Consider the following 26,194-nt stretch of genomic DNA (forward strand, 5'->3'; position numbering starts at 1 on the left):
GCTGCCATTCCATACTGTGATACAGTTTGTCAGGATGCTCTCTATTGTGCAGCGGTAAAAGTTAGAGAGGATCAGGGGTGACAGGTTACATCCCTTCAGCCTCCTTAGGAAATATAGGCGCTGCTGGGCCTTCTTCACCAGAGAGGAGGTATTGAGGGACCAGGAGAGGTCTTCCGTGACGTGGACTCCGAGGAACTTAAAGCTGTCCACCCTTTCCACCACAGCCCCATTGATGTGGATGGGGGTGTGACTTCCGCCTTTAGACTTCCTGAAGTCCACAATGATTTCTTTGGTTTTCTTGATGTTAAGGGCCAGGTTGTTATCGGCGCACCACTTCACGAGATGCTGGACCTCCTCCCTGTAGGCTGACTCATCGTTGTTGGTGATCTGGCCTACTACCGTGGTATCATCCGCAAACTTGATGATGGTGTTGGAACCATGAACAGCCACACAGTCGTGGGTGAAGAGGGAGTAGAGGAGGGGGCTCAGCACACATCCTTGTGGGGCCCCCATGTTTAGGGTCGGGGGGGGGGGGGGGGGGGGGGAAGGTGTGGTTACCTAATTTGACAGACTGGGGTCTGTTTGTTAGGAAGTCCAGGGTCCAGTTGCAGAGGGAAGTGTTCAGGCCAAGAGTTTGGTGGCCAGCTTGTTGGGGACGAGTGTTGAATGCTGAGCTGTAGTCTATGAACAGCATTCTGATGTAGGTCTCTTTACCATCTAGGTGATTCAGTGCCGAGTGTAGAGCAGTTGTGATTGCATCCTCCGTTGATCTGTTTGCACGATAGGCAAACTGGTGTTGGTCAAGAGAGGCGGGAACACTGGCTTTGATGTGAGCCAGGACCAGTCTCTCGAAACACTTCATTATGATGGGTGAGAGTGCGACAGGTCGATAGTCGTTCAGGCACGTCACAGCCGTTTGTTTTGGCACAGGGATAATGGTAGCGGTCTTGAAGCATGTAGGGACTACTGCCTGGGCCAATGACAGATTGAAGATGGCGGTGAAGACATCAGCCAGCTGATCACATTCCATGAGTACCCGTCCAGGGATGCTATCCGGTCCAGCAGCCTTACGTGTGTTCACTCCGCGTAGAACACCCCTTACGTCAGAGGTCGACAGAGTGAGCACCTGGTCTTCCGGGGGTGGCAAGGCTTTGGTAGCCGGCTCCCTGTTGTCCCTGTCGAAGCGAGCGTAGAAGTTGTTAAGCTCCTCCGGAAGGGAGGCATCGCTAACCGGGGGGGGCTGGTGTTTTTGCCCTTGTAGTCAGTGATGGACTGGATGCCTTGCCACATGCGCCGGGGGTCCGAGTTGTTGCGGAAGTGATCCTCTATCTGCAGTGTCTGTTTCCTTTTGGCAGTCCTGATCCCCTTTTTTAGGTTGGTCCTAGCTGCACTGTAAGGCGCCGCGTCGCCAGATTTAAATGCTGCATCGCGTGCTTTCAACAGTGAGCGGACCTCTCCGTTCATCCAGGGTTTCTGGTTGGGGTATGTCCTGATATTTTTATGGGTCGTGACGACCTCGACGCAGCTGTTAATGTAGAACAGCACTGTGGATGCGTATTCCTCGATGTCATTATGGGCAAACATGCCCCAATCAGTGCGTTCGAAGCAATCCTGAAGCTCCGATACTGCCCCCTCTGGCCATACTTTCACTGCTCTCACTGATGTTCTCCCTCTTTTGATGAGCGGTTTGTATGCCGGGGCTAGAAACAGGGAGAGGTGGTCAGACTTCCCAAGGTGGGGGCAGGGAATGGCCTTATAAGCGTCTACAATACTCGTGTAGACTTGATCCAGAGTGTTCTCCCCTCTTGTGGGGCAGGAAACATTCTGGTGGAATTTCGGTAGTACAGTTTTTAGGTTGCCCCCAATCCCATGTGCCTTAACTTTACACGCTAATCTCTTATGCGGGACCTTATCAAAGCCTTCTGAAAGTCCAAATACACCACATCCACTGGTTCTCCCTTATCTATTTTACCAGTTACATCCTCAAAAAATTCCAGTAGATTAGTCAAGCATGATTTACCTTTTGTAAATCCATGTTGACTTTGTCCGATCCTGTCACTGTTTTCCAAGTGCTCTGCTATTACATCTTTTATAATGGACTCTAGCATTTTCCCCACTACCGATGTCTGTAATTCCCCGTTTTCTCTCTACCACCTTTTTTGAATAGTGGGGTAACATTAGCTACCTTCCAATCCATGGGTACTGTTCCAGGTTCCATTGAATGTTGGAAGATGGTCAGCAATGCATCTACTATTTCTAGGGCCACTTCCTTAAGTACCCTAGGATGTAGATTATCAGGCCCTGGGGATTTATCCGCCTTCAATCCCCTCAATTTCCCTAACACCATTTCCCTATAAATACTGCTTTCTTTCAGTTCCTCCCTTTCATCAGACCCCATGTTCCCCGACATCTCTGGGAGGTTATTTGTGTCTTCCTTTGTGAAGACAGAACCAAAATATGTATTTACAGGAAACTTTGGTTTATCCGGAGGTTGTATGTCCGGAAACCTCGATCCTACCGGCAGAAATCAGGAGCCGTTTTTTTTTTTTTTTTTTTCTTCTCGTGGCTTTTTCTTCTTCTCGTGGCTTTTTTTTTTCAACAGTCAGGCTCTGCAAAGTCACTCTGAAGCTGTTGCTAAGCTACAGGGACGCTTCTAAAGGTACGGTCGACTGTTTAGAAGCTGTTGCTAAGCAACAGTGTTTGTTGCCAGATACGGAGCTGCAAATCTCCGTATGCTTCAACATTAACGCTGGTATGTCCGGCAGCTTTGATAAATCGGCAACAGCTCGGTCCCGTCGGTGCCGGATATAACAAAGTTTCCTCTAATTGGTCTGCTATTTCTTTGTTCCCCATTATAAATTCCCCTGATTCTGACTGCAAGGGACCCACGCTTAACTTCACCAATCTTTTTCTCTTCACATATCTATAAAAGCTTTGAGTCAGTTTTTACGTTCACTGCAAGCTTACTCTCATATTCTATTTTCCCCTTCTTAATTAATCCCTTTGTCGAATCCTAAACTGCTCCCAATCCTCAGTTTTACTGCTTTTTCTGGCCAATTTATATGTCCTCTCCTTGGATCTTATGCTATCCCTAATTTCCCTGGTTAACCACGGATGAGTCACCTTTTTTGTTTTATTTTCATGCCAAACTGGGATGAACAAATTCTGTAGTTCATCCATGCGGTCTTTGAATGTTTGCCATTGCCTAGCCACCGTCAACCCTCTGAGTGACATTCCCCAATCAATCCTACCCAACTCACGCCTCAGACCATCGTAGTTTCCTTTATTTAAATTCAGGACCCTAGTCTCCGAGTCAACTACTTCATTCTCCATCTTAATGAAGAATTCGATCATATTATGATCGCTCCGACCCAAGGGGCCTCGTACAACAAGATTGCTAATTAATCCTTTCTCGTTACATAATACCCAGTCTAAGATGGCCTGATCTCTGGTTGGTTCCGTGACATATTGGTCCAGGAAACCATCCCGTAAACACTCCAGGAATTCCTCCTCCACAGTATTGTTACTAATTTGGTTAGCCCAATCTATATGTAAATTAAAGTCACCCATGATGACTGCTGTGCCCTTATTGCACGCTTCTCTAATTTCCCTTTTAATGCCATCCCCAACCTCTGCATTACTGTTTGGAGGTCTATATACCACTCCCACTAACATTTTCTGCCCCATGGTATTTCTCAGTTCCACCTCTTCTGCCTGCTTGTCTAGTGGGCACAGATGATGCCTGTATTGCTACATTGCTGCCAACATAGATTAAAGATGTGTGTTGGAGATGCCGTGGAGAGATTTGAGCAGAACTAAGAGGAAACACCTGAAGCACAACCTTACCTGTTAGTGTCGCAGGGTTGTGCTGAAGACAGAGGTTTTCAGTGTCGCACCATTATGGCACTCAAATTTCCTGGGGTTTCAGCTGCTTACACTTATTATACACGATAATTATCTCAGAACCAACACCTGCTCATATGCAAATGTTCTTAAGGAGGAAGTTTCCATGCTGCCCCCCAGCTAGTAAATGGCATTATTTTCTGGCACTATAACGGTGCTAGACATCAAGGAAATTTAGGGCCAAAATTAACATAATTCCATAAATTATTAACTCCAAAACATTTAAAAGTAAAAATAAATTGAGAATTTCAGGGTCTTACATCTTTTCCTCCCATCGCTTCAAACATCTTCTCCAGTTGTACTCGAAGCTGCTGGATGTTGTTCATCAGGATACATGGCTACAAAAGGTTTAACATGATATTATGAGTAATAATTTTTATAGTTACAGCCTTTTACTTTCAAATGAAAAGAAATGTTAAAAATTGACATATCTATATAAATTAATGAAATATATTTTAAAGGCTTATATATCAATCAATTTTATTTGTCATAATTCACAATTACAAATATTGATGTCAAAAAGGATCTTAAAATTCTATAGAATTATATATAAAAAAATGTATAGAATTAGTTTGCGTTTCTGAATGATTGAACAATTATTGACTAGTGAACAGCGACAGTATTTTTAAGGGGATATTACAGATAAATATTTCAGCCACCAAACAAGCAAAGGAAAATAACAAAATTGTATTAAAATATAAATGATTATTTTCAGGACAATATCACAAGACAAATATTGGCATAAACTATAAAGGGACAACATTTTTATACAGTTACAGCCACTCACAAGTAACTTCTGCACAACATTTAAACAGGTAATTTTCAAAATAAAGATATGGGGATCAGGCGGGAACGTGGCGTTGATGTCAAAGATCAGCCATAATCTTATTGAATGGCGGAGCAGGCTCGAGGGGACGTATGCCTACTCCTGCTCCTATTTCTTACGTTCTTAAACAGGTGCCTGGATTCCTTTGCCATGTTTCTCATCTACATATTTGTCTCACAAGGTGTAAAGCAGATGGGATCTGTATCTAGTCAAGTACTAAATTTTGATCCCTTTTAAAATATGAGATGGCAGAACACTAGCATGATGCTGGAGACAAACAGAATAATAGGGCATGCCTTACGAGGTTCTCCTCGATCATTCCTAAGTACATTAAAACATTTTGTGAAATTGCACTGAGATGCTAATGAGCGAGTCATAGATTTCCCATAGCCTTCTGCATTTTTAATTCCTGAAAGTGTTTGATAGTTAAACCTTTTCGTAACTTTTAAAAATGTTTGTTTCCCTAGCACACAATGGCTTCCAAGAGAATTTGAACCAAGTTTCTGCTGTTGCATTTTGTAAACTAGTAAGCAAGGAATGCAGAGACGATTCCTTATTATTTTTTACATTCTCGTGAATAAAGTGCAACACTGCCATTTTGTTATGCAGTAGAACCTTATATTACCACAACACATTTATTAGCTGAATGGAGAACATAAAACAAATATAAAAAATGAAGAAAGATAGAAACAGATAAGAAAATGATAGAAATAATAAAAAGGGAAGGCAGGCTTAAGAGGTACAGTAAGACACGGCAGAACGGATGTTGCAAGAGCCCACAAATGACAGAAGTTTTAGACAAGGAGCAGTGTGGTGTGCATGGGATTTATTTGTGAATGCACATCAAAAAAAGAGATTAAGACTTGTAAAAGGAACTAAATTGTTCCTTATGGAATAGTAACAGATGACGTCTGCACCTATGTAAAAGGGATTGGCAACAGATGACAGAAGGAAAAACTGCAAATACTGGAAATCTGAAATAAAAACAGAAATGTTGGAAAGAAAGAAAAAACTTGTATTTATATAGCGCCTTTCATGACCTCAGGTCATCCCAAAGCATTTCACAGCCAATTAAGTACTTTTGAAGCGTAGTCACTGTTGTAATGTAGGAAACGCAGCAGCCAATTTAACACAGCAAGGTCCCACAAACAGAAATGTGATAATGACCAGATAATCTGTTTTTAGTGACGTTGGTTGAGGGATAAATTTTAGCCAGGACATGTATAAATACAGATCAGGCTTGTTGGTATCTGTAAAGAGGAAACACCAGTTTTGCATCCAAAACATTAACCCACCTTTTCTCTTTACAACATTATTTTAATCTAATATTATTATAGGGTGCTTGTGTGTTACAGTAAAAATATATATATATAGTTACCACTTTCTCCTTCGAACAGTATGATGCATAATCTTTAGCTATTATCTCGGCATACTGCAGTAGCACATTGCTGATAGTCTGGAAAAGAAAATAATTTTGTGAGAAACACAAGAGTTTGTCTTATTTTTTAAAACCATTGAAAGGATGACAAAAAAATGGCAGATATTGAAATGCTGAGCCAGTGTGCAATTTATTCGAAGTTTCTCATCATTTTCCTGGCTAAATATCATGTCTGCCTCATATTTTTGCTATAAGGTTTAAAAAACACGAGTTATATTAAAGTACCATGTGTTCAGTCCGGCAAACCTCAATGAGAGAGTTTTAGCTTTTTTTCATGTTAATAGAGTACGGTAATGCTAGATCTCAGACATAGCACAATGCTCTGTTGGAACGATCAATTTTTATGGGTCCCACATTAATGAAGGAAATCATACATCACAGCTTTTTATGAGGTTTCCAGACAAAATGGCCCAGGTTTCCCTACTTTTTTCCACCCGTTTTGTGGCAGAGAGCTGTTCCATAAACTCCCCAGCACCTGTTGCCATTTCAGGGACTTTCATCTGGAAGTGACAGTGAACGTTGAATATGCCCATCCACGTTTGACACATTTAAATGATAAATGATGTATTCCCATTATTATCCTGACACATTTCTCATCATTAAAGGCTTCAACAATGCTGGGTGTCAGGCATCCAGCATTTCTAAGGCAGTAGGCGGAGGGTGGGGGGAGGTATGCTATAAAATTTAATTGCCTGCCAAACCTAGTCCAATTGATTACAGGGTGATCGACTGCATTAGGCAAGACTTTTTTTTTATAATTGTTTTTGTCATTGCACCCCAGGAACCACTGACCAAGGTGTCCTGCAGCAGGGTCACGACGATTTTCCTCTCCATCCCCACCCACCCACCACCCCCCATAACCCGAAGCAGGTGACTCAGTGGCACCAGAAGGATTGCTGGGAGCCCACTGTGAACAAGAAAGTGAGGCTGGCCCGAGAAGAGCTATATGAGGGTGAGGGTTCTGGGAGACAGACAGATGCAAAGCCTGCACTGCCACCAAACGGGCAGGAACCCTGGGGCTACAATAACAAAATCTAGGCTAATACGTATCAAATGTTTAATACCACAAGAGCAAGTTCCATCTTTGAATTCAATATATGAAAACATTTTGATTGATAATAAAACTGAATTTTGACTTTACAGCAATTTTATGTTAATTAGCAAGATGTCTTTTCACCTAATTTCCTCACAAATGCTCATTCTTTACCTTGGCAAATCTTCTCATATAATGTCCCACTATCCGAGGATCAGGGCACTCCAGCTTCTTAATGATTTCAAAACTCTGGTTCAATTGTGAGAACACATCCACCACAGAACAGGAGAAGAGGGCATGCTCTGATGTTTGTTGGAACTGTGATTAAAAACAAAGAAAATTACTTTGATTTTCATCTTCCTGCTCCCAAACAAAACAAGTACAAGTGCAAACACAAGTCATCTTCTTAGGCAGTCCCTCGGAACCGAGGAGGACTTGCTTCCACACTAAAAATGAGTTCTCAGGTGACTGATGAGTCCAATGTGGGACCTACAGACTCTGTCACAGGTGGGCCAGATGGTGGTTGAAGAGGTGGGTGGGTGGGGTGCTTGGGTTGACGTGCGCTCCTTCCGCTTGGCTTCTGCTTGGAAAGGCAAACACAAGTAGGTGACAGGTAGCAGAATTAAATAGAAATTTTAAGTCTCACATAAAAGGCTGTAATTTTTGGGGGGTTTTTGTTAGTAGAGCACAAAATAAAAGTTATAGTTGTGTCTCCTTTTTAAAGGGACATAGTACAGAATTTAAAGTTTACTTAAATCCAGTGCAAGAATATTATTTGCACAATATATTACCAAATGAATATTACAATCTATTGTTTTTAGTACAAAGCCTGTATCCATAGTGCTAAAGTATTTGCAGAGCATGGGGAATTATTTGGCTGTAGGATAAAAAGCTTGCTGAAGGGTATAAATGTCCCATTCACTAAATATTCAGAAAACAATGGAGCTGGTGGGAGTGGATTATTAGGCAGGGACCTGTCTCACAGGGCTCTGCCCATTTCTTCCCACATCTCACGTGTCCAAATAGGGTAGTAATGAAAGAGTGATGTCACATGCTGCTGGAAGCCCACAATTCGCTGGGGTCTGTAGCCTATTTGTTGGATGGGTAGACGTCCCACCTCACCATACTTATGGCAGCAAAGCCGCCAAAGAGGAGGATCTTGGTCAATTCATGCACTGTAAAGTAACCAATTAACTGCCAGCATCCACCACAAAGCACCCAAATCATAATTCATTTTCAAAATTTTCTGAGTTACCATTTTCGCTCCCTAGCCATAATATAGCTCTAAAAATAAAACGAGTCATAATAAACACAAAAATTAAATAATTCTGTTAAAAAAAAATCATATCAAAAAACCAATCAATTGACCAATTCCATTTTCTAATCCCTCTATTAACTTCTCTATGCAATCCATTGGGGCTTGGGTCCTGAATCTGACTTCACAGCACATACATTATGTAAAGAAAAGCCTCCAACTAGATTATAATTCCCAAGAGCCATTTTGCAGCTGCCTGCCACAATACATACACAGGCCTCCACCAGAACACATGCACCATCCTCTTCCTGCCCATTTGATACAAAATTTCTGACCCTTAAAAGATCTAACTCCTAATCTGCCATTCATGTCCGGACTCCTGATCAGCCACTCTCAAGTAAAGACCTCTGATCTGCCACTCCCCGAGTCCAGACTTAAACCTGTTCCGCACCATCTAGGTCCTCCCTCCTGATCTGGCATCTTCTGAGCCTTGACTTGATCTGCTGCGGTCTCATCCCTAGGTCATTTTGTTCCATGGAAAGTGTGTTACTAGCTGCATCATGTTATGGAACCTGAGATATCTGTAGTCAACATTTCAGATCTAAATTTAAGTTATTGCCTTGATACTGAAGATGAATGGGATTGCTACTGAAAGTGCCATATTCCATACAAAATTTATGCCTCTGAAACAAAACAGCAGGAACCATCAGTTACTAACCATATTTTATTATTGATTAATTACACCATAATTTACTTCCCGAATTAATTATTTACTAAATTTAATTATTTACTAATTTTAATTATCTTAATCACTAAACGTCACAATTAATTTGCTGACTGAATTATATATATAATTCAGTTACTGAATGCATTTGATAATTAACATATTTACAGAATGTAACTTGCATTTTATAATTACGTTACTCACTAATTTTTTTAATTCATTTATTAAGTGTACTTTATAAGTCAGTGCGTTCCTGACTACAATAATTAATTTCCTCTGAATTTATTTGTTTATAACTTCTGATGTGTTATTATAAACTGGTACATTTTGTATATAAGCAGTATCAGGAGAGATCAAATAGTATTAAAAAAATATTTAACCAGTTAGTACAGGAATTGAGGGCATTGACTGTAGACACTTCTAATCTATACAATGCATGGAATGATTACACTGCATTTTCTATTGAGGGAATCTTGGATTCCTTGTCACATTATTACATAAATAAATATGACAGAGGTATTTGAATTTACTAACTAAGTAATAGCAATTCTGATAAATCTAAATTGCCTAAACAATACTGACATTCTCATTCAAGTGAAAAATATTGGTTTATTGTAAGGTTACTGCACTCACTTGCCAATTTCATAAGAAACATTTAATAATAAAACAAAAAAAAGGTCAATTTAAAAAATGACAAAGAAAGTCTTCTACATACCTATAATAAAAAGACAGACACAGTGGAAGTGAACGTCTAACTTTTATTTAATATGAAAATATGAACTATATGCTCTTCCCATTCATACCAAGAAGCTGGGATTCTATCTATGGCAACAAATCATCCTTTATTAGTTTATTGATGCTGAGTTTGCTCTTGCTTTTAGGCCACTAAAACATATATAGTACGGTAAAAGTAACTTTCTATTTGTTTGAATAAAGATGAGAAATGATTTATACAGCCTAACATTGTTGCCTATCTAATCCGTTTGTGTATGCATTTGCCTGCGGCTCCAGATACAAGCCCATTACCGCTGTCTCCTTTTTTTTCTCTAGGCCCCACGCAGGTCCTTCTTTCCTTTACTTTCTGTAACGCAGCCATGCCACCCCCTCCCTCTCCTTCTTTAAGGCTCTCCTTAAAACCCACCTCTTTGACCAAGCTTTTGGTCATCACTTCAAATATTTATTTTTGGTCATCATCTTTTTTCCCCCCATATTCTCTGTGAAATGCCTCAGGACATTTTTCTATGCAAAATGTGTTATATAAACACGAGTTGTTGCTACCAATTGCAAGCCTCTGTCAGTCACACATTGGGGCTGAATTTCCCGAACAGATCATAAATAGTGCACTAATAATTGTTTCTCTGTTTTTTTTTCTTTTTTCCTCTCCTACCTGCAGCCCAAAGTTGATGGGCCTATAATGGGGCATGGTTCCAGAAGCAAGACTTTCCAGTACCGCATCCAAGTGACTATTCTTCCTGTGTTAGTCTAGATAGTTTGGCCTAGATTTTCACTGTGCCGTGAGGCGGGCTTTTAGGCGTGCGGGGGGCAAAAATCCTGAATTCGGGGGTCCCGACACCATCCCGCCCAAAACCCGCCTCCACGTAAGTTTCAAAGGAGGCAGTTTTTAGTCTAATCCCTATTTTGAGGGGTGTAGTGTGGGATTCCCGACGGCTCTAAACCACGCCAGGTTAGAGCAGGCGGGCCGTCGAGTTGAAGGACTTGGAGGGGTCGCGATGTCGGTGTTCAGGTGAGTGATGGGTGCATGAGTGCAAAGGTAAGTGTGTTTGGTGTGTCTAAAGTGTGTAAAGAAGTTTAAATTACCTGTACTTACCTTAACAGCCTTTCTTCCTCTAGGCGTCGGGAGTCCATCACTCAGCCGGCACTGAAAGCAGAATGGCTGCGATCTGTCTAAAGTGACAGCCTTCAGCTTTCAGTGCCGGTGAGAGTTCTAACTGAGTCTGTGAAGGAGGACTCAGGTTAGAAGTCAGACTGTCAGTGTTTGACAGCTTCAAACAGCTGTGAAACACTGATATTTCATCTGTCAACACCTCTTGACAGATGAAATTTCAGTCTGTGACGTCACCTGTTGCCGGGTGGCCCTTAATTGGCCTGCTGAGCAGGCTCAACAAGGTCAATCAAGGGAAAATCGCGTGGATTGGCCGGACGTCGATAGAGGCAGGACTAAAACCCGAAAGTTATAGTCCCGCCTCCTTCCCGACTGCTGAATGAAAATCCAGCCCTTTGTGTCAGCAGATAATTCAACCATTTTTGTTGAGCATGATCCCATTTTCTCTTGGCATTCACACTTTCCAGCAGAATAGCAATCAAGAAGGGGAAACCTGAGGGGGAACCACTTGAGTAGTGGCAGTTCCAAGCATGCATACATCATACAGGATTGTGTGCTCTAGGTTGCTGGGCAAGAGAAGGACCTGGGGGTTACAGTGCATGATTCATTAAAGTTTCATAACCAGTATCTCAAGGCTATTGTGAAAGCAAATAGGGTGTCTCAATGTATTGCAAAGACAATTAACTATAAAATAAAAAGTACTGTACTGTCCTTTCTTGTCCAGTTTGGTCTCCTTACATGGTGAGGGATATCAAAGTGTTGGAAAAAGTTCAGAGTAAAGCCACTCAATTGATACCCAGTTTAAGAGCCTTTAGTTAGAGGGACAGGCTTAGAGAGCTGGGGGCTTTTACTTTGGAAAAGCAAAGACTTCAAGAAGATATGACTGAGTTCTTTAAAATAATGAAGGGATTAGATTCGGACACATTGATAGACTATTTAAGTTAAACAGGTTAAAGAGGTCCTGGGGATATAAGCACAAGTTACAAAAGCATAGTTAGGCAAGATGTTTGTCGACCTTTGGAATAAAATGCTGGCACGTGCAGTGAATGCTGATTCACTGCAGGCTTTCAAAAGGGAGTTGGACGAGTTCCTGCAAGTGGTAAACACCTTGGCCTAGAATTTCGCTATCGCCGCGCCAGATCTTTAGCGCCCGAAATTTAGCGCTCGCCCGGATTCCCGTAGCGCCCGCCTGAAATTCAGTTGCAGCGCCCCAAGAGGGAGGCGGGCGCTATTGCAGGGTTTGGCCGCCTCGCTTGGGGCGCTGAAAGTCAGTTTCAGGCGTCCAGCTGCCGCTGCGCCACCCGATGCGGTGCGGCAGGCTGGGGTGCTGCAGGCCTCCTCCTTCTCTTAAGGAGGAGCTGCCTGCAGCCGTGAGATCGCCGCTGGATTCCCCCGGCAAATGAGCCCGGCACCACGGAGAAGTGCCGGGCTCGCGGGGGTCAGACACCAATGCCGCGGGGGGGTGGTGTGGGAGTCCGGGGAGGAAGGAGCGGCCAAGCGGCCGCCGGGAAAGCGGACGGCCGCATCTCCACCTTTACGCCCCGGCCTTTCGGAGCTGCAAGGCCCCGTTTTACAAACGCTCCTTGCGCCCGCTACGGGTGAGGCGGCGGCAAGTGAATTTGGGCGTTGGGCCGGAATCGCGTTGGAACCGGGGCGCTGCGCACACCGATGACGTCATCGGTGCCGGCGCAGCGCTACCGGCTAACGCCACCATTTGCGCTACACTGAATTCCAGGCTACCAACAGCGCCGGCGCTAAAGACCTCTTTAGGCGCTAAGTGGGCGCTAACACCACTGAAATTCTAGGCCCTTTACTTTTGGAAGGCAGGTGGGTCAATGGGGCTAGTACCATCATTCATCGTGGTCTGCTATAGCAAGCTTAATCAGCTTTGTGGGCCAGATAGGAAATTCCCAGAGTATTTCCAAAATTAGTCTAAAGCTTTTCCACTCTTGGTTGTTGCCTCTTCCAGGAGATTGTGAGATTGCGAGATTGCTGCGGGGGTGGGGAGTGGTGTGATGGATTTTTTGTATTAAATCCTTATTGTTTAATGGTCATCCAAATAATGGTAGGAGCTCCCAGCAGGTGTCGATAACAACTTAATCCACATGGCATAAAAATTAGTCAACTTGAATCTTTTAAAAGGAAATTTTTAAATTTGAGAAATATATCTGATCTCAGCATTATTAATATATGGTATGTAAAACATTAACTTAAGAGAATTTTTTGCCCCACTTACAAACAAGACCAATAGCCCTAAAATTCCTGGGCCCTGATGATGCAAAGCCACCAGTATCTGGGTGAGCTGGAGACAAATTTGGAGCAAGACCCAGTTATCCTGGGTCTCCAATCCTTTTTCTGGATTGAGAAAAATTCCACTGAAAGTAAGGTTGGGTTCTTCTTTCATCTGCCCACTTCTGTGGAGACATGACAGAGGCAGGACTGCCAAAATTCCTGCCAGTTTTGCCTCCCTTGCCCGCAGTGCTAAGTAAATCTGCATGAAGCAACTATACAGATCCTGACTGAAGTGGGGCCCATCTTCTTTTCCAACACTGGTTTCCCTATGGCGATCGATTGCCATTGGACAAGTAGCAAGATTTACAGTGAAGGGTTTCAAATTTTGTGAGGAATCTCAGGTGGCACAGCTGGCCTACTTACATTGTGGCAAGGTGCCGCAGTGATATTCCTTCCCCCCCCGCCCCGCTCCACCCCCCTGCTCCAAACACTAAGGTGCACACCTAGTAATGTTAAAAATGGTGTGGGTGATCATTGAAAATATGTTAATACCCTGACCCCAGGATTTGGGATGGCATGAAGGGCACAATTGTGTGGTAAACGGAAGTGCTGCCTCTCCCCAGATCACGTGTCACAAAGCTATCACAGCAATATCTAGGCCAAGATATACAGTTATGATCTGGAATGCACTGCCTGAAAGGGTCGTCAAAGCAGAGTCAATAGTAACTTTCAAAAGGGAATTGGATAAATACTTGAAGGGGAAGGAATTGTAGGGCAATGGGGAAAGAGCAGGGTAGTGGGACTAGTTGGATACCTCTTTCAAAGATTTGGTACAGGCACGATGGGCAGAATGGCCTCCTTCTGTGCTGTATGATTCTACATCTGCTGCCAAATCAGCATCTCCCCAAGTAAAATAAATAAAACCAATTTCTCTGTACATTCAAATACAGTCAGTCAGTTCATGCAGTAGTAGAAGCAAATTGTCTTACACCATCCTTCTTGTCTCGTTCCAGTGCTCCATGCAGGAAGTCTCTGGATACCTCTTCGTTCTCATCCAACCACTGTATAACAAATGGTTCAAACCAGCTGTGGAAAAACAGTTTCATATTTTAGTACTACTTATATTTTAGAAATATGTTATGCACTTCCTTCACAATCAATATAGTCCATAAGCAGCTGTGAATTGATAAGAGGAAAGAACAAATTACTTCAGGGAAACAAATCAATATAATACAGGGGTAATTGGAATTTCATTCTACATTAAAATCAAAAGATTCAGCTAATTTCAGTCAAATTATTAAGAGGAAATGATTGCATTTTGCAGTGTTTAACTGCTTCACTTGAAAGATTTCTTACTGAATACACTAAATGGAGCCTGTTAAACAAAAATAAAAACAGAAAATGCTGGAAACACAGAGTGGGTTCGTCAGCATCTAAGAGAGAAAGACAGATTAACAATATTTCATGAGAGACTCTTCATCAGAAAAGATGAAGAACAAAACTATTTAAATGATAATGTTTATAACCTAATATAGAAGAAAGCAGACAGAGATAAAGAGAACATCTGGCATGGATTTTTCACTGGGCAATTATTACCTGCTGATTTCACATTCAGTTTTCCAGGTTTATTTCCATCCATTAAAGCTAATATGAACACAAGGGCAAACAGCTGTTTGTCTGGTCTTCCAATGGGTAGGACATCAGATCTCCTATTATTTATGGCTTGTAGTATATTCTGCTGTTATGCTAGCAAGTTGTAGAACCCACTGGTAGAGCAAGGGTTGACATGCTCCTGAAGACAGTTCAGCCAGAGAGAATTACTTAGGGCTGAATTTTAATGGAGAAGGCGGGTTGGGGGGCTCCAAGGCAGTCGGGAAACCCGGGAGAATGGGTTTCCTGCTGGCCCTGCTGAATTTAACAGCAGGGCCTGATTTGAATGGGAAGCCTCCGTTTTCCACCCGCAGCCAGCCAGATTGCAGTCTAGAAATTAACCCCAATACTTTGTTTGCACTCTTTATGGCCTTATCAACTTGTGTTGCTACTTTTTAGTGCTTTATGTATCTGTATTTCTGAATTTCTTTATAAGAATTGGGAGGAGTAGTAGGCCATATGGCCCCTCGAGCCACTCCACCATTCAATAAGATCATGGCTGATCTTGGATCTCAACTCCACTTTCCCGTCCGATCCCCATATCCCTCGACTTCTCTGCTCCATTTAGTTTTTTAAATTCCAAGGAATAAGTAGCCTCCTTATTCCTCCCAACAAAAATGAACCATTTCACACTTCACTATTTTGAATTGAATTTGCCATTTATCCACCCACTCTGCAGGCGTGTCTGTCTTCCTGTATCTCAGTGTAGTCCTCCACATTGTGTCCTCTACTCTGTCATGAAGCAACAAATGTTTCATGGCTGCCTGATCCCCATTTTTATTATCTCATGAGCAGCAGACAGTGACCAAAGAGCTGTTGAAAGATGTATAACAATGGGCCGGAATTTACGGTCCCTGTGACAGCGTACGCTCAGTGTACACCGTCATAAGCCTTCTGAAAGACCCCGCAAGTTCCGGGTTTCCGCATGCGCGAAAACCCGGAACTTGCGATCTGTCAAGGTATGCCTTAACCGATCCTACGAACTGACTAGAAATTCACTTTCGTTGCCGCAGAGCTGGGCTATTTGCTCAACTACTGCCCAGCAATTGCCCACAAAACTTTTAGTCCTGGGCCTGCTTTCACCAGTGTAAGGGTTATTATAAATCTTAAATTAAAAATTTTTAAATAAAAAATTATGCAAACACACCAAATATTGGCCCGGATTAAAATGTTTTAAAATTATTTTTCAAAAAATTAAATTTTTTATTTTATTTGCTGTACTGAAGGGACTTTTTAATTAAATTTGAAAATCAAAACATTTATTTTTATTACAGCTGTCTAAATTGTTTAGTTATTTGTGGCTTCCAGTAGGGTTTATTGGGGATTCCGTTCATAAATGGAGGTACGCCTCCGACCGCAAATTCAGGGCCAATATTTTTGATGTTAATGACTTAACTGGTGGGTGGAGTACATTCTAAAATCTACTGAGGGCTGCATAGAGTGTGGTTTAGTTTTGTGATCGTTCCAGCTCTAGTCTCTCATTCATGGTAGTGATGACAGCTGTCATACCTTTGGTCAGTTTATATGTTTGCTGATTATTTGCCCCTCAAATGATAAAAAGTTAGTCTTAAAAAGACATGCTGAATATAAAAGTAGAATTATAGAACTATGTAAAACATAGATTGTGTATTAATTTGAAGTTACCTATGATTTTTTTTATATATAAAGAATCCTCATTGTATTTTCATTCTGAAGAAATGCCAAGGATTAGGGTATTTTTCCTGTGTGCAAAATTAAATAAACATTATTTTACTCAACTGTTATTGGTTTATAATAGCAGTTTAGTAAAATAATTTTCTGTAACTACACAAAGAACTTAAACATTATTTTTGTACACTTAGTATTTGCTGATTTACAATTTTTCATTGTAGGATTTGACAGCACTATTTAATTCTGAACTGGTACAATTTTATTAGCAATTTCTAAATAGCATTTGGAATTATTTACTGGCAACCGGTAGTGAACTCGTCAAACGTTGCCAAATAGAAGTTAATTTAGCAAATCTGGAGGCGTTTTTCCCCCAGTCTGATATAGTTGCTTGCTTCATACATTTATAATGAAGAAAGTGCTATGCTAGCCCACGCAGTGACTTAAGTTAGAACCGGAGTCCAAATAACTGTGCTGCTGCAAGGCAGACAAATGTAAACCAAGTTTTCAAATGAAAGAGGAACTGTGGCTTTCATTACATTAGGGTTTTGAGGAAGGGTCTCACTCAAAAAGTTGTGATAATCTGTCTTTCTCGTTCAGATACGGATTGAAGTGCTGTTTAGTTCTAGCATTTTCTATTTTTATTCACATTTCCCACTTTTAGTTTTCCTTTACATCTATACTTGCACACCTACATTTCACAGCTGCTTCTCGTTTCTGATGGCAGGGTGTTACTCAATTATTTAGGCAATGTCTGTTTTCAGGTAAGTAACTGTGGGTAAATGAAGCTACTTTAGACCTGAAATTCATGTGTAAAACCTGCACCACTGAGTTATTCTCATGTAAAGACACTTTTGTAGTGCAGCATCAGTGGCAGGATTGCAGCACCTTTGCTGCCAGCACACTATAATATAAACATGGGAAACTCTGTAGTTTCGACAATGCCAGGAACTTTTTTTATGTTTAAGTCCTGGGAGTGGAGATTGGAGTGAGGATCTGAGGCACACAGGTGAAGTAACAAAGGAAGAGGCAGTTGCAGCACTGCTCGCCCAAGCACCAATATAAAAGTGCCTTAATTAATGAAACTTTAGTACCATCTAAGTAAGGTTTTTCACAGCAATTCTACCCTAACATTGACTAAACTGGGAGTTACATTTCTGAATTGATTAGAGGAGCACTTACGCTGGGTACTCTGGGACTGAATTCTTGAAAGCTGGCAGGTCCTTTACATACTCATTATACAGCCACTTCACTTTGAAGTGTAAATTCATGTAATCTGCACTTTTGCAGAGTCTGTGCTTTTCATGTTCTGAAAGACAAAAAAATGGTAAGTTTGCAATGGAATTGCAAAGTATTGCTATAGAGTCAAATGATCCAACTGTGTTTTAATTAATGCTTACTATGTAATATTTCTGTCAAATAAAACAAAGAAAACAAACAATTTTTCTGCATCATTTGTATTTGTTTTTGCTACAATACTTGCAATTGTACAACACCTTTAAGGGCAAAAGCCTCAAAGAGCTTTTATGCAATTAATTACTTGAAGTGAAATAGCTGTTATGTGGGCAACAGTCACTTCTTGCTAACTGTATACAATTAGATGTAATTGTTAATAAGTGAATACGTCTATGCCTGGTACATTATATTCAATTTATTACCCAAACTATACTCTTGTTTTGTACCATGTCCTTTATGACCTGCTGCATTGTATTTGGCTTCCATTCAAAATCCAATTAGATTGTGAACAGTCTAACAGTATTTCCTGAACACTGAGAATGCGCTCGGCGTTGAAAATAACTAGCAGCAAAAACCTGCCCTGGGCACAACAGCTTTATTTCAGTGGGAGAAAACATTCCATCTGTGCCTAATTGTCTCTAAATAAACAAAACAGTGTAGTTGAGAAAAATACTGAACTTAAATGCAGATAAAATCTGCTATAAACACATTTATTGGCTTAGGTAGTAAATAGGTTGGATCATGGGAAGTTCATAATTTCATCTCAGTTCCAAAATGAAAATAAATCATATCTTAACATTTTAAATATTTTACACATTATCCTTCAAATTTTAGTTCAACACAAAACCTGCCGCATCACACTTCTCCTTAAGTGTGAACACCTGCTGAGTTAGTTAATGATAAATGAAGGCCAATCACCTTGTTTAAACTGGAGCCCTGAGAAACCTCAGTATGCTTTTCTTCATATACCACTACAACAATCTGAGCCTCAATTGCACTACAGCCACAGTAGAGTGGCACAGATTAAAAAATAGACAAGGAACAGATGGTGGCTCAGGATGTGCAAAAGTCCAAATGCAGGACAGATGTCAACACCATGATGCAAGAAGTTACAGATGTCATTGCAGTGATATCCCAGTAGCCCAGAACAGTGAGGGCTGCCAAGTGTTTGTACCGATGCTGCATTTGAACACTGCATTGCTTTTATGTTGGTAGACTTCACCCATGGTTTCTCCAGATTGGGGTGGGTTGTTACAAAGATTATTATTTTTGGCAATGTTAGGCTTAGTTTATCCCAAAGCTTTCCCCCCACGTAATCTGTGATTTTTCTGACAAATTGATGACTGATATTACAATCTTCACGAACTCATTACCAGTGCTTTAGTTATATCACCCAAAAATAAATCCTTCTGAACACCCCACCCAAAAATAAATAAATGGAGCTTAATTTTATTTACATTACAGGCTAATCGTAAGGTTTGGAACAATTTAAATGACAGATGCATTTTTACAGGTTATTTAATTTTGTGATCACAGATTGGACATCCTTGGGTATAAAAATAACAAGCTTTAAGCAAAACTAGAGATTAGAAGAATTTTTCTTTCCCTAAAATGAAGCAGATGTGAAGGGCAGACTCTCAGTAAAAGTAGTTTACTGTTATGTTAATGCCTTTTAAAAAAATTGCATAAATATCTGGGTAAGAATGGTACTGAAGGTTAGACGTACAGATACAGCTGATCAAATACTCCATATAACAAAATAGTCCCAGTGCTGCTGCAGCCAGGGCTGAGCCAGCTGGGTAACTGCTGCCAGTAGTATTATTTCCGTCATCGGAGTGTCTTGGGATTGGTCCTGCAGGCTGCTAATTGAAGTCAACGGCTATTTTCAGGCTTATGTGGATGGCACCCGAGGTATCTACTCTCCCCTTCAGAGCCACTTAAATTTCAATTTATGACTCACAGGAATAATGCGGGCCATCCTTGTAATCTATGGCTCAGGAAGAAAGCAGAAATCCAAAGTGCCAGTCCCAATCAGCCTGAAAACTCTCTGATAAATTGACTAAATATTTTCTAGAAGATAGTAAATAGTGTTATATGCATTTTTTGAAGAGCTATGGGGAAGTACTTTAAACAGAAAGTACCTCCCCAGCCTTCCCTTCAAGCAGATCACAATAGAATTGCAGTCTCAGGCCAAGGAATGCTCCCAAATATCTTTACATTATCACTAGGCTGCAAGTAATTTTACATTACAATTACATTCATGATTCTGAAATGCACTTTATTTATACTGAAGCAATTTCCTCCTGGTTTTTGGGTAGGGAAAAATCATCTTCTGCTGAGAGGTTATGAACATTTTTCTGATGCTGATTTCATTAACCTGTTCACTGCTTAAATTTAAAATAAATCTGAACTATGCTATTATTTGTGACAGCTTCATTTCTTTGAAGCATCATCATTCTCACTACTTGCTACCCATATCTAATCAGAAAACTGCTCGACCAGAACATTTTCCAATATAACTCAAATATTTAAAATGCAATTCTCTCTTAAAATGCTAAAACAGATGACATTTTCTGAAAAAAAAGGATAAAAATTAGTAAAATTATAAATTGCGAATTGGAAGTTTGAGTTTTTCCTGAAGATTCATATAATTAACACTCATCGTGAACATTTATTTTGAGATTTCAGATTTATAACCAAGAGGAAGCAGATGGTCAACTCCCAAAGGCCCACCGATTAATTACTCCTCAGAAACGACTAAAGTGAAGCGATAAAAGTCTTCATATCGTTAGCCAATGGCAATGAAGAGACAATGGAAGGGTATTATTTTTATCCCATGCACTTTATCCCTTTAATATGTATTGAAAGCTTGCAAATTGATGCTCAGTTGTCAATACAGAGAAAATGATCCCTTGCTATATATTGCTAATATGCTTCACTGAGCACAACACAAACTTAAAATAAAGTGTAATGTGTTTTATGTCATAATAAGACTTCCCCCCCCAACTCAATAGTAAAAAGTGATCAAGATATTCTCAATTACACTAAATGCACAATTATTTCAGTATAACTTGATTTGAAGCCAGTGATAAATCTCTAGATATAGAATTTCAAAACCAGCTAGAAGCATTCAACCTTATTAAAGGCATTAAACAATAAGATTATTTCATAATGGCAATAGCTTAGTCTGGATCTCTGGAAATGCTACTGGATTAGTCAGTGAAGTAGATGTTGTGTTCAACACTCAGCTACCAGTTCAGACTGCTTAACATTTTCAGCACTGAATACCCTCTACAGTTTCTGGAATGCACCCATACTGCAGGACATCTGCAAAAAAATTCTCTGGAATGTTTTAATACAAGTAAACTGGAATTGAAGAAATGCACATATGTAGAAGTAATCATAGCACTTACGTTAGTTATACTGTTACTTTTGCACTGATACAAATGAGTTTCAGGTACTCAAATGGCAGTATAACTCTGGAGTCAGATTCCAATCACGTATCTGAGTGCACTTCAGTTGCTTTTATGTTGGTCTATTTTTAATTCAGATTTTGGGATCCCTGCAACTGTGAACCAGCTCTCTGTGTTTATGCTGTTAAATCCATTTTCCATTGCTCGTCTGCAGACTTGTCAATCCAGTTAATGGATTTGTAACAGCATTAATGCTGGCTGCTGGCTCTCAAGATTCCAAATTAAAAGACCAATATAAAAGCAGTTTTAAGCCAAATGGTGTGAAAGCCCTGCCAGTTGGCATTCTCACACCATTTTGAGTTTGCACCAGGTACATTTTAAATCAAGCTTGGTGCAAAGACACATTTTGAAAGTGGACAGCCAGTCTATTGTTCTTTTTTGGAGCAATAGTTGATAATCTGACATAATCAATGCCTCCTAACTTTTAAAGCATTGTTAGAATGTTTTTAATGTAATGAAAAAGCAGACAGTCTAATTTACACCCTGGTAGCATAAAAAATTAACCACCTGTTTGAGTGCCAAGCTCTTTAGTCACTAACCTTACTGGAGGGATGAGCACTGAGCAGTAAAACTTTAGTCTGCCGAATGCACATTATGCCCCACAAATACTGACGAGACCAATACTGCAGGATAATTACAGCCTTAGTTGACATATATTGAACTTAAAGGTGCTTTAAAAACAGATCTATTATCTTGGACTGGGCAGAGTTAAAATAGATCAGCTCTGCAACAATGGAAGCTGCTCAGGTATTACCCAATATTTTCACAGCCAAATACAAGTAGCCTGTGGTAGGACTTTGCTGGTTTTCCAGCGTATGGATGATAACCTAGGTGGGCTTCCAGAGGGACATCTGCTGAAGGACTTCCTGCTCTCATCACTGGAGAGATACCAGGGAACTGGCAAAACTCCAGCAGAAAATCTTGGCCTGTATGCTATCATTTATCACTAGTAAGAGGCAAGTGTGATCCAGGTTATTTTTTTCAGGTGTTACAATTGGAAAGCAAACTATTTTTCTTTTTTTTTACATTTTTGAAGGTGGTTTGCTTAAGGTGTGGTATATCAGTGCTGGGGAATCGAACACCTTTCCATTTCTGACACTGAGTGCTATTTGCCAATTCCAGATTAATAACTTTGAAAGAAAGCAAACTGAAAAATGTGAATGGATAATCTCCTGCTGCTTTCTCTGTTCTCATTGGTACTTACTGACTGAATCTAACAGCTTCTGATTTGCCAGCAGTCTCTGATATTTGATTGGCTATTTAACAGACAAGTCTTCATTTCAGCCAATCACTAATTTCTGCCTAATGCGCAATGCCGACGTGTGACACCTTTGTAAAGTATGACGTGATAAAAGTCTGACATTTAGCATGCATTCAAGTCTCTTTCTGGCAATGTTTTTGACTGTCCTGTTACAGAAACTCTCTCATGTGTGTCAATTTTTTCACATCAATATACTCTAGTAACTCAAGATACTGTGATAAAGGTTTCAGAGATACCAGAACACAGATAAAATTTAGAACTAAATGGAACTTTGCCTGATTAGCCAACTATTATTTCATCAGCAGTAGCTCTTACAGTTTGGAAGCTAGAAGATAAGTTGATTGCCAGTGATAATCGGTTCTCATACCAGGTAACAGATTTACACTGCAGGAGGCTCTGAAACTATCATTACAGAAGGATGAAGGACATTTCAGATAGTAGGAAGATTAATAGAACTGTCAGGGATTAGTCCAGGAGGTATTTAAAGTGACATTTTACAGCTGTTCACAGTGAATGCTCTTAATTAGGGAATTTAACAATTTTCTGCATTAAAAAAAAATCTACTATCAGATACCTTGTTGAATACTATTGGATGCAAAACTAAAATATCAGAAATAAAATGGTTGAAATCAGGTTATGTAATATTAAATAAAAACAGAAAACGCTGGAAAAACTCAGGCGGCCAGGCAACATCTGTGGAGAGAAACAGAGTCAACGTTTCAGGTCGAAACCCTTCTTCAGAACTGAGAAAAAAAAGGCAGGAAATGAAACAGATTAAAAGGCAGTTTGGGGGCTGTGAAATGGGGGAGGGGATGAAGGAAGAGACATGAAGAGATATTCAAGGTGAGACGAGATGGTAATAGGACAGGTAAAGAAGCAAACAATGGCTTTAGATAAAGTGTGAAATGCGCTGGCAGAGTGAAAGACAGCTGCCATGTGGGAGAGAGAAAAAAAAAGGGGAAAAGGCACAAACCAAAAGTGTGGATAAAAAATATAAAAATATAATAGGGGCCAAGGTTATGATCTGAAATTGTTGAACTCGATATTGAGTCCGGAAGGCTGTAAAGTGCCTAATCGGAAGATGAGGTGTTGTTCCTCGAGCTTACGCTGAGCTTCCGTGGAACAATGCAAGAGGCCGCAGATGGTGAGGTCTGAGTGGGAATGGAATGGTGAATTGAAATGACAGGCGACCGAAGCTCAGGGTCACCCTTACGGACTGAACGGAGGTGTTCTGCAAAGCGGTCACCCAATCTGCGTTTGGTCTCGTTTTCCCTTTCCCAACACGCTACTGTACATTATATACTGTAACCTAGAGTGTGTTTGCACAGCTTATCTGTTCTGGGCTCCAAAATTCTACCTACTTTTATTTTATTTTTATTTTCTGGGACTGCATAAATAAATTGCTTTATTCTGTAGGTGAAATTATAACGTCACCATCAAAAACTAAGGTGTCTTTTGTACTTTTTTTTAAGCAAAAGATTCTTGCAGCATGCACTCTAATATATTTTTGTATTGTTAATATGCAACTCTCCCATATCACTTTACGTCTAGGTGGAAGACTAGTGCAAAAGCAATGGATTAAGTTGCTTTTCTAGAGGCCTGCAAACCAATAAATACAAATTTTTTATTATTGTCACCTCACATCTGGTACGACATATTTGTTGCATTAAGGTCATGAAAGAGAGAACTTTTCACCATTATTTAATGCAAATTACAGTCCACACCGTCTATATTATTTTTGATTTATGGTGGTAATGGGAGGGAGAAAGGCCAGATTAATCCCGTTGGGAATTCTGTGCTACAAAGAATATTGGATGCAAATTTCCCCGTCAATAGTTTGGTTTTCTGGGGTCCCACAACTTCAGAGGGGGATCTTACTGGGACTGAAGTTGCTATCTCCACACTTTCCATTGAAGCCCCACCAGGATGCACAGCATGCTCCCAAAACTCTAAGCAGAGTGACTCAACTTGAAGTTTTCCAGGCTGGTAATAAATCAGATTTTTTTAAATATCCAAGTAAATTCTCGTAAGCATATTATTTTCCTCTATAAAATGGGGGCAAATTTGGGGAAAAAAGTACTCGGCTTTACTTCTCTTATGTAAATATTATTACTTATTGTGAAAAGTTTGCACTATACACTAATGGATTGCCAAAGGATGATAGTTATCTAAATTTGAATTCTAGTGCAATTAAAATACAGATATAGAGTAGATCAAGTGTAACCACAGACTGCCTATGTAGACAATGATACTTAATATATAATATAAAATGTATATATCGCTTTATGTCTGGAATATTAAAATGAACCAATCCCTGGGATTTGGGACTGGGTCAGTGGCCTTTACAGGAGACAGCCAGAAGTGCCAGTCTACCACACTTCCAACAATGCAGCAGGATCCCAGCAACTTTGGGCCCATAGTATTTTTCAGTCATAAATTATCATTCAATGCAATACCAAAGAATATTTTGGTGTCAAAGGGTAACTTTATAAATCACAGTTAACAGGCTTGTTTGAATACAAATCGAAACTCTCAGATGGCAGAGACATGTGTTCCTAGTGCAAGTCATTAAGGCTGTTCTGGACAATTAGCGCTTCCAAGCCATAAACTCACTCTCTTTCAATCTTCAAAGGAAGCATTGACAAAACATGAAGGATATAAAGTCTGACAGAAGTTACCATCTATGTTTGTCCTGCAATCAATACCTATCCTGAAACAATAGATTGATAGCAAACACAATTTTGATATTAAGGGCTGGATTTTCTCAATGGGGAGCTTTTGGAGGTGGGACTCCCACTTGTCGGGTTTTAGTCCCACCTCCATCGACTTGTGGTCAACCCACACTATTTTCCCTTGATTGACCTTGTTAAGCCCGCCCAGCAGGCTTAGCAGGCCAATTAAGGGAAAGCTGGTTACAGGTGACGTCAGCGAGTGACGTTTCATCTGTCAAGAGCTTTTGACAGATGAAATGTCAGCGTTTGACGGCTCTGTGAAGCTGTCAAACACTGACGATCTGTCCTTTAAGTTGAGCACTTCCACTCAGATCTCTCCTGAGCAGAAAGCAGAAGGCTGCAGCTTTTGACAGTTCAGCGACCATTCTGCTTTCTGTGCTGGTGAGCTGAGGGACTTCCGAGACCTGAAGGGATGAAGCCTGCAGGGAGAAGTAAAGGTAAGTAAAACTTATTAAAACACTTTACACTCGCCTCATGCACTCATCTCTCCACACTTGCACCCATCACTCACCTGCACACCCCTCTCGACCCCTCCGACCCCCGCAGACCGACGGCCCTGGCGTGGTTCGGAGCCATCGGGAAGCCCGCACTTCAGGGCTGAAAATAGGGATTCTCAAAAAAACTGCCTGTTAACTGGCAGTTAATTGGCACCAATCCCCTTCCCGCCTTGAGGCGGCGGCTCCCAGCGCGGGTCGGGTACCAGCCTCTTGGGAAGATGGCACAGAGGCGGGTTGGAGGTGGGATGGGTACCCGCTCCCAGATTCTGCCATTTTCCCGGCAGTCCCACCTCCTTGCCCGCCTTCCTAGGGCTGGCAAAATCGCCCCCTTATAGCTTGAAACTCAGATTGATGAAGTATAATAGAAGTGTTATTGAGGAAAGTGTCAATGGCCTAGGAGAGGGGTGTCCAACCTTTTAGATAGTCTGGATCTGTGCGTCACAT

The 26,194-nt window shown here is 40.8% G+C and overlaps 1 protein-coding gene across 1 annotated transcript in view; it reads right to left on the bottom strand.

The window, feature by feature from the left end:
- Window positions 1-26,194, bottom strand: part of LOC147108174 (protein unc-13 homolog A-like) — a 470,724-nt gene that overhangs the window by 71,385 nt on the left and 373,145 nt on the right. Inside the window, exons 27-31 of the mRNA XM_086004706.1 lie at window positions 17,734-17,860; window positions 14,244-14,340; window positions 7,375-7,518; window positions 6,108-6,185; window positions 4,164-4,241 (exon numbers count right to left, since the gene is read on the bottom strand). Of these exons, the coding sequence (XP_085860832.1) occupies window positions 4,164-4,241; window positions 6,108-6,185; window positions 7,375-7,518; window positions 14,244-14,340; window positions 17,734-17,860 (524 nt within the window). The remainder of the gene's footprint in view (window positions 1-4,163; window positions 4,242-6,107; window positions 6,186-7,374; window positions 7,519-14,243; window positions 14,341-17,733; window positions 17,861-26,194) is intronic.

The sequence above is a fragment of the Somniosus microcephalus genome, chromosome 13 (genome assembly GCF_052327205.1).
Source record: "Somniosus microcephalus isolate GS21.2 chromosome 13, FLI_Smic_1.0, whole genome shotgun sequence".
In the NCBI taxonomy this organism is placed as follows: domain Eukaryota; kingdom Metazoa; phylum Chordata; class Chondrichthyes; order Squaliformes; family Somniosidae; genus Somniosus; species Somniosus microcephalus.